At 39.6% G+C, this 20,656-nt stretch overlaps 1 protein-coding gene across 1 annotated transcript; it reads right to left on the reverse strand.

Annotated features, from left to right (window-relative positions):
* Nucleotides 1-18,759: 18,759 nt before the first annotated feature.
* Nucleotides 18,760-20,325, reverse strand: LOC124324108. Its single transcript, XM_046784365.1, has 4 exons — nucleotides 20,163-20,325; nucleotides 19,333-20,089; nucleotides 19,124-19,226; nucleotides 18,760-19,077 (listed from the first exon to the last, which is right to left on the reverse strand). The coding sequence occupies exons 1-4, from the start codon at nucleotides 20,323-20,325 to the stop codon at nucleotides 18,760-18,762; spliced, it is 1,341 nt and encodes a 446-aa protein (XP_046640321.1).
* Nucleotides 20,326-20,656: the final 331 nt, after the last annotated feature.

The raw sequence follows: 20,656 nt of genomic DNA on the forward strand, positions 1-20,656 counted from the left end.
CTGGACAAATAGGACAAACACAATAGACGATGCCAGTATTTTTGTTAATTGTATGAAATTTTTTAAATTTTTATTCAATCAATTAGGTTTATTTAAAATATCTGTTTAATGTACAAGTGTTAGAATTTTATAGATGAATTTTTATTATGTACACATAGAAAATAAATGCTCCTGATTCATACCGGCAACACCGTTTCATTCAATTTTATGTATTTAATTCTGTGTCGTACGGCCGACTACCCGATCTGATATAATCACCCTCCCGGTTCATTTACGTGATTAATTAAACACGTAAATGAGCCGGGATATTTATCTTCGAGCCCCTCGTACTTACCGCATGTTTTTATATGTCTTTGTGGCCCCCCTTCATATGAAGAAGCATCTTGGTCGATTCGATCTTGGACTCTTGTTGCCTTTTGTGGCCTGTTGTGCCTTTTTTTCGGCTTCGAGCACCAACTGAAAGGTTTCATCTCTTCTATCCCTTTCTTGGTGCGCTGCGATAGCTTTTTGCTTTCTTTCCTCTCTTTCCACGATCGTTTTGTACTCTTTAAAATTTTTCTTTACGATGAAGAGTGCTGCTCTGAATTCGTCATCCATCGTAGACTGATAATCTTTTTTTTTGAAAGGCTCCCGTTGGATCTGGCAGATACCAGATCAGTCTTGTGTATTTGCTGAACTTTTCTCTAAGAGCTTTTTCTGGTGCTTTCAAGGTATCTACAATTGCGTCATTGTTTCATTTTCGTATTATTTTATCTTGCTGGCCCATCGAGTGACTCGAGAGGTTTTTGCCGTGCATCCAATATAAAATAGCGGCAAATAGAAAAATAACTTACTTGTTGTAAGTCGAAGTCGGCATAGTTGTGTACCAATAAATGAATATAAAATTAGTAAAAAAACAATTAACTAGAATTTATTATTCTGAAGAAGAGAATGATAATTAGAAAGAAAATTTACTCCCTTTTGGAGCACTGGACAATTTAAAACGTAACTCTGGATTCGCTTCAAACCAATTTCCACACTGCGATCTCGTTAATCCAAAGTCGAGAAAGCGCACAATCTGAAAAAAGACGTTCAAAAGTGTGTTAATCCCTGCTACGTGCGGATCTAGTCGAGGTGTTTTTTGGCCACTAAAATCCGGGCAGAGATCACTTTCTTGCAAAGTATATCACACACGTTAATCCACGAAAGCAAAAATTCGTCGTTACTCACCAGGAGGTGCAGAAGTTCAGCGTGACACAACTAGTTTCTTTCAAATTTTGCTATCTGAAGACACTTGATTTCGTACTTTTTGGTTGGCTTCGTTGGTTTTTTTTTCTATAACTGTATCAAATCCTCCAAATATGATTGGGAATCAATTACTGAATGATCGTATTTTTCTCCTCCTGGCTGATTTACGAGGTTCTTGCGTAAGGCAAGACCCGGCGAAAGAGGACATCCACTCCAGCGTGGATGTGATCGTGAATGCGTCGTTGCTTATCGGCAACATTGGTCTAGTTAATAAGCCGGCAGACGGAGATCCATGAAAAAAATAAGTTCCACTGTCAAGTAGCAGGAGTCGCAACAATCTATGAATGACGGCATTAGGCCCGATTATGGCTGTTTCCAAAATACGCTAGACATGGGCCATACTAACTGGGGAAAAGTGTGCCTTTCCGCCAAATTCTTAAATCATGATTTTCAAACAGAAATACGCGTCGATTTTACATTTTTCTTGTGACGTCCTAGAAGCTTCACTGGTTTGGAGAGTCACCGAGTTAGATTGATTGGTTTAATTCAAAGTTTTGATTAGTAAAGCCTGTTTCGGATCGTTGAATGCCTTATTGGCTGTTCTATAAGTTTGGAGTGCAGCGTCTCTTGTGGTGTTGTTGGAAAATTGAAATTTTTTTCGTTCTCCTTCCTTTAAGTAGATGGTGTGGCTTGAAATTTTAGTTACAGTGAATGGTAAATTATAAATAGAAAACACAGTCGTTTTTATTTAACAAAGAAAGATTATCGTCATCCCAATGAATACAATACTGTGTGAAGAATGAGCAACTAATCTTGCATTCGTTATTCTAATCTTCTGATCGAGCTAACTCTGGATGTGGATCTCTCTCTTAGTTGCGGTCTGCATCTGCCTATTCTTATTTTGTGTGTTGGTTATTCTGCTACTGAGGTTGGTGGTGGGATCGCTGCAGCTTCATCTTCTTCTGCTGTGAGGATTAAACGGGGATTGTCTGTACTCTCTACAGCACACGAAACAATCGGGCGGTTGTAGTATGCTTCTCTTCTTCCATCTGCTGTAATCCTGTAGAACGGTGGAAGGGAAGGTACGTGAATGCTGGTAAAAAACCTAGCCGGCGATATGAACGATTGATTTTGAGGTTGATAGAGCAAGGGAGGAGAGAGAAAAAAAAGATAAATTACAATTTTGTTTTAAGTTAATGTTTAGTGAAGAAGAGAGTTTCTGGAGAAAAAAAACGAAAGAATGCTACGGCAAAGTGTGTGTGTTTGTGTGTGAGGCTCAGAAATTAATTCTTAAGAAATTCTGACTCTCCACGCTGCCATACGGTTTCATGGAAAAAAAGGCGATGACGATTAGAGCACTTTGTCGTAAATCACACACACATACACATACCCTTAACTAAATGAATTTGATCTTCAGATGGACGTGGATGGACACAGATTGTAGCAAATAGACAGCAGTTTTTTTTTAGCCAAAAACCCGTTGCATGGGAAAGACTTGATACATGATGGTTTTCAGTTATCTAGTTTAAGTTCCGGGTACGCAAAATACTTAACACGTTAAAAATTTAACAGTTTGAAGGACCGTTTTTGGAAGGGAAGAGCGTCAAGATTAGGGAAGAGTGAAGATTATAATGAAGTGACACTCTTTTGTATTTAATGGTAAACTGCCATCATTCCTTGAATACAATACGGGTTTGGGTGGAAAACACTTACAAATTTTTTACCACCTTTTATGACCTCTGGTGGTATCATGTTCTCTTCCTTCACAACCTCTGGTGACACGACAACCTATTTCTCGTCCTCTTGATGGCGTTAGTTTGAACTGGCCGGCAAGTTTCGCTTATTTGGCCAGAGCGGCTGCCACTCTAGTTAATTCTTCGTCAGATTCACCACTTCCAGCACCTGGAGAACTTCCTCTTCAGAGTCCGAAATGGTATCTACTGTTGCTGGAGCCACTGTAAAATCAGCTGGCTCTTGAGAAAAAGCTTTTATTTCCAATACAGATTCTGGAGTAAGAGATGTTGTCGTAATTGTTGCTGCAGCTCCGGGCTTGTATCTGATGTCCCCGTAGTACCTTGACTTTCTGGCTTCTTGCATTTCTCCTTGTAGTCGACCTTCCTCCCTCTTCTTCTTTGTTTATTTACATCCATGAACGATTAACGTTTAAAAAATTGCGAATTTGAAAGAGAATTTACTTGCTACTGGAAAAGCGAGCACGACGAAATGAAACCAGAGCAAGAGGGAGGAGAGAAGAAACAAAATTAGTGTGGGCCGAGCAACTTCTATTTCAGCAAAGAATTTCAAAATAACTGAGTTCAAAACTTAATCGAAGGACCATGATGATAATGTTACTCTTTTTCGGAAGTGTTAGCCGGTTACGTACCCAAAGAAGAGAAGATTACAATCAACATTTGATAGGGACGGTTGAGACTGTCTCGGCTTTCGTTTCACAATAATTTATTCTTGGCGAAGTTGGGAATATAACACATTTATGGATTGGGTAAACTGTGACACATGGGCCTCCTGATGGGGGCCCCAAAGGCAATAATCGTTGAGATTAAGGGGTCGTGTGACTCTGATGACAAGATCTTGTAGTGGGGTGTTGGAAAATTGATACAACGATACAAAATGAAATTGGGAAATTGATACCCAACACAATCTGCAAGGTGGGATTCCTTACATCAGAGAATAATACCATAAAAGTATTAAGGGATAATTGAATTGGACGTCAGAAGGTGACAAGCGGGAATGCAAGAGAGCGAGTATACACATATGACATACAGTTAATATACAAGAGTTAATTCGTGGGATGAATCGATCCTTCTGAATCGTCGTGATGGGACGGGAAGGACCGGCATCTGAGTCCAGCTGGACTGTCTGCCTACTGAGTTGGCATGACGTCACGAGTTATATGTATTAGTTATATTTATTGTGGTATTGTTGTAGTCTAGTGTCGTACTGCAGTGAACTGATGTGTGTTGCTTGAAATACATCAAATTAATTCATAATAACTCACATGTTAACGAGCAAATTATCCACGTTTCAAGGGTTAAAAGGTGTTACAAGTTTTGGTTTACTTACGTTTTCGAATTTTTTGCAATGAAAAAAATTGGTCGACGACGACGACGATATACTTTCCGATGTCCACGCTGTAGCCCAAAATTGCAGACTGAATAATGATAGAAAAAAAGGGATGGGCACAATCGCTGCGTCTAAAAAAACTGAGATATTGGGACCAATTCTAAATTGTTTAAAAATACCCATTCATGAGTTTAAATGATTCAGTAAAAAGTGGACTTTAAAAAACACAACTAATAAATTAGTTTATAAATCAATGTAACATTAACGTTGAGAATGTAAAATTTCAAACGATGTTAAATCGATTTCATTTCTTAAATATCTATACTTATTGTAGCGTGGCCTCGGTCGACTTCAGCCACAAAACAGTCTACTGTACAGTTGTAGCGTCTATCCCGTGTAAAATTGTATCGTATCTTTCGTTAATTGATGGATGATTTTTCTTTTTTTTTGTCTTGTGACTTATCATCATCCATTTCACTAAATGGTGTCAAAATAGGGCTTGGGAAATTGCCGCCTCAAAGAATACCAGATCGGGGCGGCAGCCAAATGTCTCCAACACCTTAGAAAACGACACGACTGCTGCTGCGTCGGAGACTGGGCCGATAAAAAAAAGAGGGAGACCACCAATATTTACAGGCCATCATACCTTAATTGGCAATGAACAGCCACTTATTCAGGCAAGCGATCCCGTTTCTGGTTCATAAGTTTCTTTTCCAGATGACCAACTCCAACAGGAAGATGATGCCTCCATTCCAAAAGAAGACTTGTCCGTTCCAGCTCAAACAGCACCAGACATGGTGGAAGCCATCAGAAAAGAACGAGAACAAAATAGACACCTAAAGAAGAAGCTTCAAGAATCCGAAGATGCGTTCTATAAATTCAAAGAAGAAAGCAATAGCAGAATTGTGGGTCTCGAAAATAGATTGGAAAAGTTGTTGGGAGAGGTGAATTTCATTATAATTTCCTTTTCGTTGGCTTCCTAACTAATTTTTTTTTTTAATTTTGCAGCTAATAAGAAAACGGCGCCGCCGATCGTCCCGGAGCTTTCGTCTGATAGCGAACTAGGCGATTTCCGTTTACATGGCTTCTCGAATTCTGGACACAAGCTGGTCATCACGGCGCGATTCACCCGAACCACCAAGTGCGGACGCCAGAAATGACAGTGAAGAATTGGCAAGCGAGTCAGATGAGCATCGGCTAATGAGACGAGTAACGAGCCCCAGGATTTGTTACGCAAATCTTCTACCACCTCGTCTGACGGTTCCTCTTCCAACTTGTCTCGCGTGGCATCGGGAAATTCAAAGGATTTTGCAAGAAATATTTTGGCGACATCCGGGTAGGAATCTTCCCTCACCAATGTGGAGTACACTCCCACTTGAAGAAAGGTAAACAAAAGTTTCCCGTTTTTAATGTTACGTTATCATGACTCCTTTTTAGTTTATCTTTTGTAGTCCGACACTCACTTTCGGCCAGATATGGATATCATTCGGGAGTGCGAAGAGCGTGCAAAAGAAGATACATCACGATTGATAGCAGCTATGGGAAAGTGGCAGAGGAAACATCCGAAGAAAAAAGTTCCAGATAACTTTCTAAAAGACAACCAGATTTGCACCATTAGTGCATTCATTTCCGAAGGGATAAAGTGCGTATTTGATGCTAAATAACTCCGAGAGAGAAAAATAAAATCAAGTCAAGTCAAGTGGTGAAACATGGCGAAGTATCAAAGAGCCTATGCATCCGGATGACGTCCATGCCGTCACAAATTTTATTTCTTTTCATTTGTTTTTCAAGTATGCATGTCCAATTTCTTTCCGTTGTTTTTTTCACAGACCTAGTCTACCGCACATGGAAGAAACTTCTAATACTTCCACAGAAGAGGCTCAGTCAAACCGAACTTCGTCGAGTAATCCGGTCGACGCTGCATACTTACCTCCCAAACAAACGGGATGGAAATTTACTGTTAGGGGTATATGCGAATGAATTGACTCAATTATTCGTGACTTATGCTTTTGCATGCTCCTTTATTAGCATGACGCACTGATCAAATATACAACACTGTTACAGTGGAGAATATGAGTCAATACTTTACCAGTAACAGTATATCAGCTAAAGTGAGCGAAAACGTGAAGTGTCACCTCTTAGGCAGACGACATAGAACAGAGAATGGGAAAGAACAGAGGGAAGGGAGAAGTAAGCTGATTTGATGCTAAATAGCATCTCATGGGGTGTTGGGTTTGTCAGAATAAGAACTAACACTCTCCCTCAAACCCAGAAAACGGACATAGTGTGATAATGATTGTTTGTAGTTATAGAGGCAATCGGTCAGATACTCTCCCTACACCGATTTTTCGTCTCCTTGATGTAAACGCTGGATTGGGGAGCGCCTTTTGAAATATGTTGGCAAGCTCGTCGGCTGATCTTACGTAGCTTACGTCAATTTTCTTTTCCTCGGTGGCACGACGAACAACGCGCAACGCGAAGTCGGCGTCGGCGAATCCAGTTATTCCATTGAGCTTTCCGCCCAGCCAAATGCCAAGATTTTTTGTTCCGTTCAGGTAGGCGAATATCTCGCTCTTCGAGACACTGGTTGCTTGGAGATGTTTTTAAACCATGTCTTCTTTGGAATGGAACATTCTTCTGTTGAGTAGATCACGCGTGATATTTATTCCAATGAATTGAGTAGGTGGGACACTTCGAAACTGGAATAGGTTGTCAAGGTAGAGAATTAAACAAAAAAAAATTTATTTATGCAGAGAGTACCCTTCAGACCTGGAATAGGTTTTCAAGATGAGTTTTGAGTCTATCCAGAATATTTTTATCGCTCGCACCAAAGACGAAATCGTCTACATGAACTACAGCGATAATTGTCTGCTCCTCTTTTCAAGAGACGTAGATACATTTGTTGGCATAGCTGTTTTTCAGTCCGAATTTTCCAAGTGCCTTGTCGAGGATCTCAAACCAGAGTCTTGGGTCTTGTTTTAAACCGTAGAGGGACTTTTTCAGTAAACACACATGGTCCTCTTTCCCTGGACAGATGAAGCCTTCTGGTTTCTTCATATATATTTTCTTGTCTAGATCAGCATATAGGAATGTGGATTTAACATCCAGCTGCATTATTTCAAGACTCATGTCGGCAATTTATGCTAGGGCGGCCTTGACGGCTTCTTGATGGGGAACTGGGAAGAATACTTCTTCGTAGTATATTCCGTACTTTCGGCGTGAACCTATGGCAACGAGTCTTCCTTTATACCGTTCCGCCACTCCGTCATAGGCAGGTTTTATTTTTTCGATCCATTTACAATTGATGGTTGTACAGTCTCTTAAACAAATCCGAATAGCGATTTTTTTGTTTTAATCCACCTACATACATCGGGAAACTTGTTACTTGCTTGTAACTCTGGGGTTCGTTGGCTTCGGTGAATAAGGATGACGCGTGTTTGGCTCGAAACTCACCAAGATGGTAAAGTTTCTTACTGTGAATTCCTAGAGTTCTTTTGTATTCATTGTGCCTCGCGTTGTACTGTGAAGTGCGGTTGGATATGCGGTTGGGCATGTCGAGGACGTGGTGATTTGGTACGATTGGACTGGACTCTTCTGTCTTCTTCTGGATGTGGGGTTTAGTCTGACTGCGACGTTACTTCTGTGAGGACGGGAATTTCTTCTTGTACCATGTCTTGGGTTGTAGAGTATCCTGCACGGAAACTGGGACAGCCGCTAGGTGGATCTTACGAGTATCCTGCGTAGAACTCCTAGCGGCTGTCCCAGTTTCCGTGCAGGATACTGTACACGATTCTTCATCTGTTGGCTCGTCCATAGTGTGATCAGGCAGATAATCGACTGGATCTACATGGACGTTGGCATCATTTGGTGTAGTAGATTCTTGTTCTTGTTTCGGAGTCGGGACTTTGTCTTCAGAGTTCAGCTTCAATTCATCAGATTACTAAAAAAAATAAATAAAATGCGTATGTATAGGAGTTGGGGCATAAAAAAGAGACGTAGCAATTACAGTCTTATTTACAAAACCGATCATTTCAGACACGAGTAGAAGAGGGTTAAATATGCACCATTCAGATTCTTTTCAGTTCTCTGGTTTCTATTCTTTTACGTCGTAAATAAAAAAAGTAAGAACTAAGTAAGAAATTTTTTGATTCTGGGTCCCATAGGATCCAGCCTTTCGTTTCTTCTCCGTATCCGACGAGCCAGCAAGGTCTTGCTTTTGAATCAAGTTTCTTATGAATATTGTCAGGAACATGTGCATATGCATGACAGCCGGTTAAGAGATAGTGCGGTTAAGCAAATAGATGGCGCTCCTCAAAAACTCTCCCCACAGTTCCAGTGCGGAGTTTTTCGTCTTTTTGAAGATATCTGTTTCTTTGTTGGTTCTCATATACATGGAGCTGCGTGCTGACTTCATTGCTGTTCTATTCATCCACTCGGAAACTCCGTTTTGTTGCGGTGTGTATACCGTGGTTGTTTGGTGGACGATACCGGAATTCTCGAGCCAGTTCTTGAAACTGCTGCTTCCATATTCTGAGCCGTCGTCTGTCCTCAGTGTCATCACATCTTTGCCGGTTGTAGTCTTGACAAAAGCAGCGAATTTGATGAACAGGTCTTCAGCTTCGGATTTTTGCTTCATTAAATGAAGTGATTTCCAGCTTCTGTAATCATCTTTGAAGATACCATAGCACGTTTCGCCTCCTGGGGATTTAACGGGAACAAAGTCGTTGACAGAGTGAATAATTTGACCTACTATGGTGGCTTTTCTTCTTCCTGTTCTGGGGAAAGGGCTTCGGTTTTTCTTCTCAAAGATACAGCCTTCACACACTCCTTGAGGTTTTCTGGGATTGGTGTCTAGTTTCAGGCCGTCCGCAGCGGTCAGCTTATTTATTTTCAGGATGGCGTTTTAGTTCAGTTGAGCAAGTTCAAGATGCCTGGGAGAAAGTGGTATAGATGTGTTGACAGTCGCAGCCGTTGTTGTTTGGTTCGCGTTTTTGGTTTTACTTTTTAGGTGGTAGAGGGATTTTCCTACTCTTTGGCCGGACAGGATCTGGATGCCGCTTTTTGTAAAGCGGGCTTTGTTTTCGGTGAAGTTGACTTCGATTCCTCCTTCGGTGGTGAATACGATGGAAAAAAATATTTTCCCAGTCCTGGGACGTATAGGACATCACATAGTTCGGGTTCTTTTTTCTTTCCGTCGACGAAGGAGTGAATGGCTATGCTTGCAATACCTAAGACGTTGAGCTGTGTGCCGACACCATTGACTTTCCAGCTGCCAGGTTTAACATCTTTAAATGTATTGAAGAAAAATCGTTGATCGCTCATATGGTGTGTTGCGCCGCAGTCAGCATACCAGTCTATTGTTTTTCGAGCAATGAAGCATATAGATGATAGGCAAGCATATGAGTGGTTTTGGTCTTGATCGGTTTTTAGGTTCTTGCTGTAACTGTCGTTTCTTGATTCTTTCCGTCCGTCTTCTTTTTTATCTGGACATGAGTATTCCTAGTGCCCTTGTCTGCCGCAGTATTAGAATCCATTTCGTTTGCTTCTCCAACCTCGATATCTTTGGCCTCTTCTATTTCCGTTGGTGATTACCTCGATTGTAGGAAGGACGACCTCGGTGATATGATGAATCGTGGCGTGGTTTGTAGTTTTCGTCTCTCCAGCTCTTTCTACCACCTCGATAGTCGCTTCTGTCAGCGCGAGCGTTCTCCTTTTGTTGTGGCTGATTGACTCTTGATGGGTGTGTGGAAAAAATGCCACATCGGTTGGATTCATCACATCGTTGTTGCGGGTTTGCAGTTTCATCTCCCAAGCTAAAAGTTTGGAAGTCAGATTTGTGAGAGTTTGTTCAGACAGATTAACATTGTTCCAGAATGTTAGGAAATTATCGAAGCTTGGTGGCAGAGTTTGCAGAATTCTCATGATCAGGACTTCTTCAGGTACAGGAGAGTTTACACTTCTCAGCTCCTCGCTCATTTGTCTCAGTCTTTTGATGTGGGCAGTAACTGAATGGTCTGGATCCATTCTATACTGGTGAAATTTTCCGAGAAGTTGTGTGGCGTTAGCGACTGCCATGTTTGCATATTCCAGTTGTTGTCTGTTCCACATTTCTTGTGATGTGGAACCTTCGATGGAGGTTTGATACAAGGGCTTAATATTGTAGAAGATTATTGACATCGCTTCAATTTCTCTGTTTGTCCAGGTGTCGATTGGTTCCAGATTGACAACAACAGCTTTCCCTTTTTTTCACGAGTTATCTGCAAGAAGTTCATATATGGAAGAAATATTGTCACGTTGATTTTTGTTCGGCGTTGTAGCTGATTACAGTTCAAGTTTGTGAAGGAGCTGGCTGTCTTTAACTGTAAAGAGACAGACTCCTCAGTCACCTTCACTGCCGATCGCACCCTTCACTAGGTCGACAATGCCCAGAACCGCACTCAGAGACTCACACAGCAAGCAGGGTAAAACAGGACTCCGTCTCTCCATTCAGGGTTAGTCTTATATATATGGGTAAAAACAAGGTGACCTTAGCTTAACATTGCCGCATACGTATGCAGCTCGACGTCAATTACACGTTATCTTCCCAAAAAGGAAAGACAATAAGAACAAGAGTGAACAAAGAGAGATTCCACGTAAAGAGAGTCGCATTCAATACGACGACAATTCACCGCGTAACATTATTTAGTTTCATGTCTATTAGGTGTTAGCAAGTCGATTTTAGTAGGTCTTGATGTAAAGACTTGTGCAGAGTCACTATGTTTCCTCTGATATTTAACTCACAGAGTCACCAAGTTCCTCTGGTATTTAACTCGCAGAGTCATCAAGTTTCCTCTGGTATATAACACGCAGAGTCACCAAGTTTCCTCTGATAGATTCATTCACTGATAGATTCATTGACGTCTCCGAAATGAGTTGGAATTAATTAGTCGGATTGTAGTCGGGAACCAAAACAAATAGAGAGAAATTAACCGAAATTTTCCGTTCTAGGATACTCTTTCTCATCTCTAAATAATCAAAATAATAGATAAAAAAAGGCCGTTTGAAAGTTCAGGTTGGGTTTAGATGGGTTATTTTAGGTTAGTAAACATAGTGATTATTGCACAAAAAATGGATTATTTCAAAATTTGAATTCAATCTCTGAAGTTCCGTCAATTTCGTAGTGAAATATGGAAACGTAATCAAGCGACATTTCTTTGCTTTTTTCGATCGGAAGCATTATATCCTAAAAGTTTCAAAATTGAGACATGTTGACGACTGCAGCAAATAAAAGAAGTTCTTCTGAGAGAGTTAATTGCGGAAGTGCTTAATCGACCAGGATGACCAAAGTCAATACCGACAGCGATACAACGAATTCTGGAATTTTCAGTTTAAGCCTACTACTTTTGATATTTCGGCGGCAAGTAGAACTAAGGGAAGCGATACCGTCTTTTACCAGCCCAGGATGAATATGATAAAGTTTATCCTTTTAAACAAATAACTAATTCAAAGCCTGAAATTAAATGACTACCTATGGTTAGGTAAGGTTCGGTTAAAGAAAACTACTAACCTGAACTCGAAAGGTATACGCTAACACATACAGAAGGTACCAAAAGTTTGGAAACGCGCGTGAGATCCTTATGTAAAAAGGCGATTTTCGCGGCGTTCCCAAAAATTCGAATTTTTGACGGGGTAAAAGGATTTTTTTTTAAAGCAGCCATGGAGGTTGGCTACTTCCTGAATTTTTTTCAGATTTTTACTGTTAAAGGCAGGGCATCCATAAACTGAAAGTAAAACACTGCTGAAATTCATCGACGATTCTACCACATTCGGCGATAGTTGAGTTCTTCAAGTAAATTTCTTTCTTCTTCCGGGGTAGATCCATAAAGCTGACGCAGCAAATCTATTTTGTCTGGAATTTACAGCCAAAGCTAATGAAGCAACTATGGGGTCTTTTTAAAATTTCACAAGTTGTTGAGCAGACCGTGTCTCTTTGGAATGAAGGTTAAAAGTACTGGAACCTGACTACTTCATGACAATATTACTTCAATCTCCATTGGAAAATCTTGGTTTTCTTCTGTAATGATATCACCGCGAGTTCAAGAAAACCTTCCCCCACCCAGTTAAGATAAAAAGAATAAGAATACACTTAGTTAAATTTTTCTAGAGACTTGGGTTTGGTATACGCTTTGCAGATAAGTTGAGTATCTCGACCAAACCCGATAACAAGCACAAATAATTAAAACCCCAAACTTTTAGCTCAACTTCAATACCAACAAAATCAGTGTCCTGCAATCCTAGAGTAGAACTTGAAACATAATTTTCAGCAGTCTAAATATTGAAAATCAGAAGCAGAATTAAAATAAATTTTATAAATTAAATAATAAAACAGGTTTACTTTTTGTTTTTATCTATAATTCTTAAAAGGGGATTTCCTATTCTGGAATTTATTTTATTTCTTTGTTTTGAAGGCATTTTCAGGAAAAGCTTCCAAAGAAGCAAAAATAATTATATAATATATTAATTATCACTAAAAATAGGTACGGAAACGCGACAAACTCGTTCGCCTATCATTCGTGAATCTGAACGTGAACAAGTGAAGAAGAAGAACGTGAAGAATTACAACAACCTCCACCAACTGATAATCTTGGAGCTGAATTTGAACAATTCCGTCCATCACGTCATCCACGAGACTAGGTGATGCGGTAGATGAGATTTATAACAGGCTTGGGCAGCTGCAGCGACAAATCAACGTCTTGGTAAATGGTGGGGGCCTTCACCATCCCGTCGGAGAAAATCATGCCCTGAAAATTAAAAAACAAAAATTGAAGAAAATTGTTTAAAAAAATCTTTTTGTGTCATTTTTAAAATTTAAGATTTCATTTATTCAGCTTATTCATTAATTAAATATACTACAATTTGTCTAGTTTTTAGCGACCATCAAATCTAAAAATGCTTATTTTAAGACTGACAAAAACAAAATGACTTGATACATGAAAAATTGGTTGAGTAATGCACCGGCAAGAGTCAAAACGGATGCCTGAAGAGCCAGAAAGAATTAATTTTTGTTAGATTTTCGAAAAAATTCAACCGTTTTTTTTTCGTTAAAATGTTTTACGGGTTAAACTAATGGAAAATATAGCGTATCGTTTTTATTATATCTAACGTTAGTTATATGGTAATTTTGGAATTTTTAAGATCTTGTGCATGTCCACACCAAATCGGCAAATCAATTAGATACCAATTCAATATCCAAGGGATATTTTTATGGATATCATGTGGATCTCCTACATAGACATTGAATAGCGGCAAAATGGTAGTCTTCGGGATATCCATGCGACGTAAAACTGTATATTTGAAATATCGGATATTATGTGGATATCCTAACAACGTCACTGTGATGGCTGGGGATAAGCTTGGGAGTATTGCACAACATGCAGCTGAACTTCCATAAAGAACTGGAATCTGGGTCATCTGTGATATTTTTAAAGGGAAATAAACAACGAAAGCAATTCAAATCAATGGAAACTAAAAATAAAATACAAAGGAAGAAGAACCCCATCCGGCTACATAACCATAAATCCCTGCAATGTACAAATAACTTCCGACGCTTAATTAACGAAAAGTAAATTCCTGAAGGAGAAATGAAGTTATTTGAATTATGGCAAACTTCGGAATAATTGCTGTAAATCGTAAAATAAATTAAAATAAATTAATTGGGTTGTAAATAGATTGTCTCCTCAATATCGCCGGTTGCGATAGCGCTAGATAGTTTCCCCTGTATCGCCGATACCGCTACCGATACTATCGCGAGAGACTACCGCCACTAGCGATAGAGATACTTAAAGCGATACTAAAAAAAAATCGACAGCTTGCAAAAAAATTATATAAGCTTGGCAAATATATTTCAACAAACTATTTTGTTGTGAGAATCTTTCAATTAAATAAAAAACAAAAGGGATTCCAAATGAAAGTAGCTAAGTCTTCAATTAGGGTTCAAATTTTGAAATACAACAAAATGCGCCCTACGTAAGAAAATAGTCTTTTAACAGAAGCGTCGAAAGGTATCTTTAAAAAAAGAGTATAGACTATAGATACCTAACACTTAAAGATTTATGGTATTCTTCATCTTCTTGATAACCATGATAACCTTGATAACCTTGGTACATCAATCCTAATAGGATCTGCCACAATTGTTAGTTATGTTTGTGTTTTCCGAGAAGAATAAATTTTTTTTGGGATCGTCAGGTAAAATATGCTTTGCCATTGACAATTAAATCGGAGCTAGTTATTTTACTCTCTACAATTTGATTTTGCATTTTGAAGTTGAAACTCTTAATTTAGGCAATTTCTTGCAATGAAATGAAGAAAAAATTTTAGATTTGATCGCTATCGCAAAAACTAGCGGCGATATCAAAGCTAGTTTTTTCCGATAGCCTAATTTAGAATTACCCGGGGATTTTTAAGCGTTACATTTAAGTTTATCGCCGCTTGTATCCCCATCGGGAGCGCTAGTGATACTCACAAGCCATCATCTGAAACTAATTCCAAGGCTGGGAATTAATTTCAGCTGATCCGTGGATCCGTAACGTAGTTAGGAATGGGTTGAAGTTAGACTTTGAGGCGTCCCCTATGATGGCTAATTTTCCATGCCACGCGCACAGGAATGCCGAGCAGTTATCAATAGGGAATGAGGAAGTAGGAGCGTTGCTTCGGAAAGGGGAAGAAGTCAGGTCCAGCAATATCGGATTCGTCAGTTCTATGTTTATTATTAATAATTGCCATGCCATGTCATGCCTTCGCAATGCGAAGGCATTTTGCAATTGAGTTTCATTTTATATATAAAGGAATCAGTAATAATTACAATCACTTTATTTCTCCTTTAAACACTAAACCCGACGCAGAAGATCGCCAGCACCATACAGGAAATCCTAAGCGTAAGTACAACTGAAAGCAAAAATTACTTAAAAATTTCTACTAATTATTGTTATTATTTTTTTAGATGCTGAGTCGAATGACTAAAATCTAAAACCGACGAAAATCGGGAGATAATCACTTGTTTTACACACACGTAAGTTTACTCTCAAAAATTTTAATACAAATTTACTTATTACCGTTTTTATTTTTGTAGAAATCTTTGGAGGACGTCACCTTGGATTTGGAGAAAAAGGTCAACCCATCCCCTTTAAAGCAGCGTAAAGGATTCCTGGTCCAGCAGCAATAAAGAGGCTGTAAAGAAAAAGAAAAATTCGGACTGTCTTTCCCTCCCACTGCATTCTGTTTCTTTTCTTCCTCGCTTTCATTTTCTTCTCCTATGATATCTTCGCGATTGCTTTGCGGAATTGGGTTTCATTGGCCGTTGACAACAACGAGTCGGAATCCAATTGGGAGAAAACTTAGACAAGTAAAAAGACGAGAAATGAGAAATAAGAAATATTTCATTTCGAATATTTGAACTTTCAATTAATGTCAAAAATCTTTTTTATTCGCAAAGAAAAGTGTTGTTGATTCACAAAGAAAAAAGTGGTCAAGATTGTAGATTGAAACATTGAAATTATATTCGGAATTAAAGACCTCTTGGCAAGCGTGATTACTCTACAGCTGTCTCCACTTTCCTCAAATAACTACTTGAAGAACACAAAGAAGACGTTTCGTCAGCCATTTGCCTTTTTTGCATTCGAAGGAAACCTGAAATGAATGATATCACATTGCCAGCTTACGGTATAGTCATTATTTTTTTTTTCCTTTTATATCCCTACATCAAAAACACTCCTCAAAACGTGAGGTCCCAAAAATTTCCTAAAATCTCAAACACTCCTCAAAACGTTAGGTTTCAACAATTTCTAATCTTTGACTCATCATTAATTGTATTTTTTTACTTTGTGTTTTGTTGTATTTCACTATTTTGATTTGTTTTTACCCCAAAAAACTAACAGTGCATTTTTTTTCTTTTTTCAGCTATTTTACATCCCTTTTATTACAGCCCTTATGGTCAACTTTTGCTGCCATCAGCGGAGGGCCATTCAGGCTCTGTTGTCCCTTTTTTATTTCCCCCCTATTGAAAAAACGCGAGGAATGGACGTCATTTTGAGGGTCGACTGATTGAATTGTTAGAATAATATGTGTTTTTCACGCTGTTCAGGAATAACCGGGTACTATTTTTATGTTTATTTGCCATGCTCTTTGTTCTTTCGTGAATAATTTATTATTCTTTTTAATTTTAGAAACCAGTGGAACGAGGGAAGAGTGGAATGCAACGGTTTTCGTTGCAAGCATTCTTATTCAAAAGAAATAAATTCCAGAACTTACAATAGTGATTCAAATGCTCCTTGAAAAGTTCTTCTACTTGAAGTTTGGCGGAAACATGAGAATTGACCATTACATATTCGATCTTTCATACAATTGCCATTGAAGACACCGGAAGATGTTACGAAAAAAAGACGCTGAACTTGAAAAAAAAACAACAACTCCGAACTGAAAGAAAATCTTCAAATCTCGGTCTCTCTTCGGTGGGAGAGTTTTCAAAGATTTTATCAAATATAATATTGAGAGGGTCAATGTAGAAGAAATTAAGAATGATTTATTTTGCCTCTAAGCCACCAAATTGCAAACATGTATTTAAACATCAAAAGACACTTTTTGATTCATTGTTGATAAGATATGCCATACTTTCTTTTACTTTTTTTGTCTAATTTCTTGCAATGCATTTTACACTGATTTCTGTTAGAACTTCCCCCATTAGATTTGATCAGAAGCTGCTGTGCAGGAGAGAAATTGCCAGTGCCAACTGAGAAAGAAATACTTAATCGTTTGGGGCTGACATTCAGTAATTCTGCTGACGAGGATGGTGGGGTTGCCAATGTAGTGAGAATTGATCTTCGTCATCTGACCTACGAAGACACGAAAGTCATCCGTAAGCTTACGGCCGCCTTCGAGAAGCACCTTCGCGTGAAAAACCAACAGAAGCGGGACGTAGAAGAAGAGTTGAAGACGGTCAAAGAAGTTGTTAAGCGGTACCCTTCACTCCGAATCTTCGTCAAGCGGATCGGGATGAATATCCCTCTGGAAGCCATAAAGGTAATTTTTAATTTAATTAATTGTTGGTTTCGTAATTTTATTTTATTTTTATTTTAGGAAAGATAAGTCACAGCTGGTCAAACAGCTCATCGAAATCTAGTACTCGTTCTTAGTTTAATTTCTGATATTTTATCCTTAAAAACCCCCTTTTGTCAATAGTGAGGGGTATTTGGGTTTTCACGAACAATCTTCCCAGTTGGCGCCATTATATCTCACCGACGTCCGTGTTACATCGATGACCATTGTGTTTTTCGTGAACATATTATAGATGTATTCACTATCGACCAAGTAAGTAAAGAGTACGTTTTAGTGGTTTGTGCTTGTTCGTTTCAGATTTTATGACGTGTTTTGACGTATTAAATATGTATAGAATATGTTCCTGAATTATGTCAATTAGATAAACGTAGAGCAACATAAATGGTACATTCCTGTTACGTAAAACATACATCTAAATTGTTTCAAAAAACATCAATTGATGCTTTTTTCGTCAATATATGCATAAAGATATCCATTTAAGGTAAAAGAAACTGGTTATCATAAATGTTAATGATAATTTTTTTCTGGGAACGATTAATGTTAGCCTTCTTCCAATTGGTGTTATGGAAGCAATGATTGCCATACCATGAAAGGTGCCTTTTCCATCGAGTGCATAAGCATGGTCTATAAACTGGGGTTTATTAAGTTTCTAATCCCTCATCTTGGATCAGGGGGGGGGGGGTGGATGTCAACTTTGTTTTGTGTATGCTGTAGCAGACGACAAAGCGGACGCGATTCGCGTTATATGTATTGTTTGTAGGAAAATTAAAATAAACTATGTTGAGATGGTGGGGATAGAAAGTTATGGAGATCATTAAGCAAAATATTGAATTCAGAGGTTTGGTCACTAAAATCTTTTCAGGGTTAAAGCGTTTCTTTCTTTAGTTTTATTATTATTATTATTATTATGTATTAAATTTATAAATCGCACTTTCCAAGTCCAGGGACAGATCAAATGACGCTACAACAAGTACAGTCTCCAACACAAATAAAAAAATTTCAGCAGGCATAGGCTACACGAAACAAATGAGTTTTTAGGCTTGTTTTAAAAGATTTCAGGTCCGTGGCAGATGTCACGGACAGGGGCAATTCGTTCCATAGAACAGGCGCCGCCCTGGAGAAGGATCTCCCACCATAACGGTCCTATTTGAAGATCGGCACATTTAGCTTTCCCGAGGTAGCCGATCGAAGACAGGGTGACGGATGGTAACGGCTTACAAGGGATGAAAAATAGCGAGGGTAAGTTCCATTCAGGCATCTGTATGTCAGCACCATCAGCTTGAAGACGATGCGTTGGCGTAAAGGAAGCCAATGTAGCGCCTCATATGAGAAGTGATGCGGTCGTTCTTTTCGTACCGACAACTAGCCTAGCGGCCGAGCGTTGAATTTTCTCCAGAGCTCCAGAAGCTCGTTTGGCAAACCAAACAGTAACGTATTAGCGTAGTCAAGATTAGACAGCACCAGTGCTTGAACCAAACTCTTCGTAGCAGCCTTAGTGAGGTATTTCTTGACTTTGCCAATCCGTCGTAGCTGGAAGATCGCCTTTCGACACCCATCTTTCACTTGCGGAATCATAGATAGAGTACTATCGATCGAGACGCCGAGGTTGCGAGCAACCAGCGAGGGAACTAAAACGTTGTCGCCAACTTGAAGAGGAAGCAACTGAAGTTGCGCTCCTAGCTGATAACACATACATGAGAATACTCTTGTCCATATTTGTTTTCACTCGGTTTTGCGTAAACCAGTCTTCAGTAACGGTTGCACAATCAGCCAAAGAGGACAAGGCTTCCCTTTGTTGAACTGCATCCGGAGAGAATTGAAAGTCGATCCTGTATTGTGTATCAATGGAAAACTGATGCATGTCCTAGAATAGAAGAAACTAAGTGATAGAGCGGAATCTCGTACATCACAAACAAAATGGGGCCAAAAACTGACCCTTGTGGAACGCCAAAATCCAATTTTGACGAGACAGACGACGCACCACCCATAGACACAGATTGACTCCTTCTCGAAAGATACGAAATGAACCAATCATGTGCCACTCCATCGACGACACACGAATGTCTCAAATGATCTTTGAGAATTCCATGGTCAACCGTATCAAAGGCTGCACTCAGATCCAGCAGAAGAAGAGCACTCCCTCTGCCTTGATCCATGGACATTAAAAGGTCATGAAAAATGGCAATCAAAGCTGTCTCTGTAGAGTGGTTTGGTCGGTAGGCAGATTGACGGGGGGGGGGTAACACGTCGAAGGCTGCAAGATGATCCATCAACTCAGCTGCAACAATCCTCTCTATCAGTTTTGACAAGAAAGAGAGGTTGGAGACCGGGCGGTAATTTCCCAGATCGCTGGCGTCAAGAGTAGGGTTCTTCAGAAGAGGCGTAACCATCGCATGCTTCATGCCCGACGAGAAAGTTCCCGTCGAGAGAGAGAGATTCACAATTTTAGTTATGGTAGGTACGAGTGGACACAAAACTTTCTTGAGAAGAAAAGTTGGAACTAGATCAAGACGACACGATTTAGTAGGCGATGCCATGATGAAATTCTTCACCATTTCATCTGAAACCGGAACAAAATCACGAAGAACAGCATTTTCGCCATGACTAGACAAGAACTGATGCGGTACGACGTTATTCATCTCCTCCCTACTCCGTTTTGCAGCAGCATCTATGGCTGCTCGAATTTTGGACACTTTGGAGGTAAAAAATTCACCAAAGTTGTCTGCTAAAACTTGCTCAGAGGAGTGGGAGGCTAGACACATCACTCTTTCCCATTAGCCGATTCACAAATCCATACAATGCCCGCTGGTTAGTGCCACACTCAGCCACCTCACTCTGCATGTGTACTGACTCCACTCTTTTGAGTAAAACCGAGTACCGATGGGCGTGGTCCTTGTAGATCTCAAAGCGGACGGTCAGTTTGTTCATCCTCCAGATTCTTTTAGCTTTCCTCAGTTGTTTCCTAAACTCTCGAATTTCCTCATTTATCCATGGCGCAGACGGTCTTAAGACGATAGACTTGATCTTCACTGTCGCGTGTTTGTCCAGCAGAAGAGCAAGCCCGTCATTGTACTGTGCGACCAGTCCATCCGGAGATGTTCCGGAGTGGTCAGCAGGGGCAGAGCCAGAATATCTTCTTTAACAGCATCACAATCTATCGATTTCAGCTGGCGGTAGAGCACACGCTTCGTTGGGAAAAGTGGTGGACAGATCGTCAGACGACACTCCACAGCATGATGGTCACTGATCCTACTAGTGA

Source organism: Daphnia pulicaria, chromosome 1, assembly GCF_021234035.1.
Source record: "Daphnia pulicaria isolate SC F1-1A chromosome 1, SC_F0-13Bv2, whole genome shotgun sequence".
In the NCBI taxonomy this organism is placed as follows: domain Eukaryota; kingdom Metazoa; phylum Arthropoda; class Branchiopoda; order Diplostraca; family Daphniidae; genus Daphnia; species Daphnia pulicaria.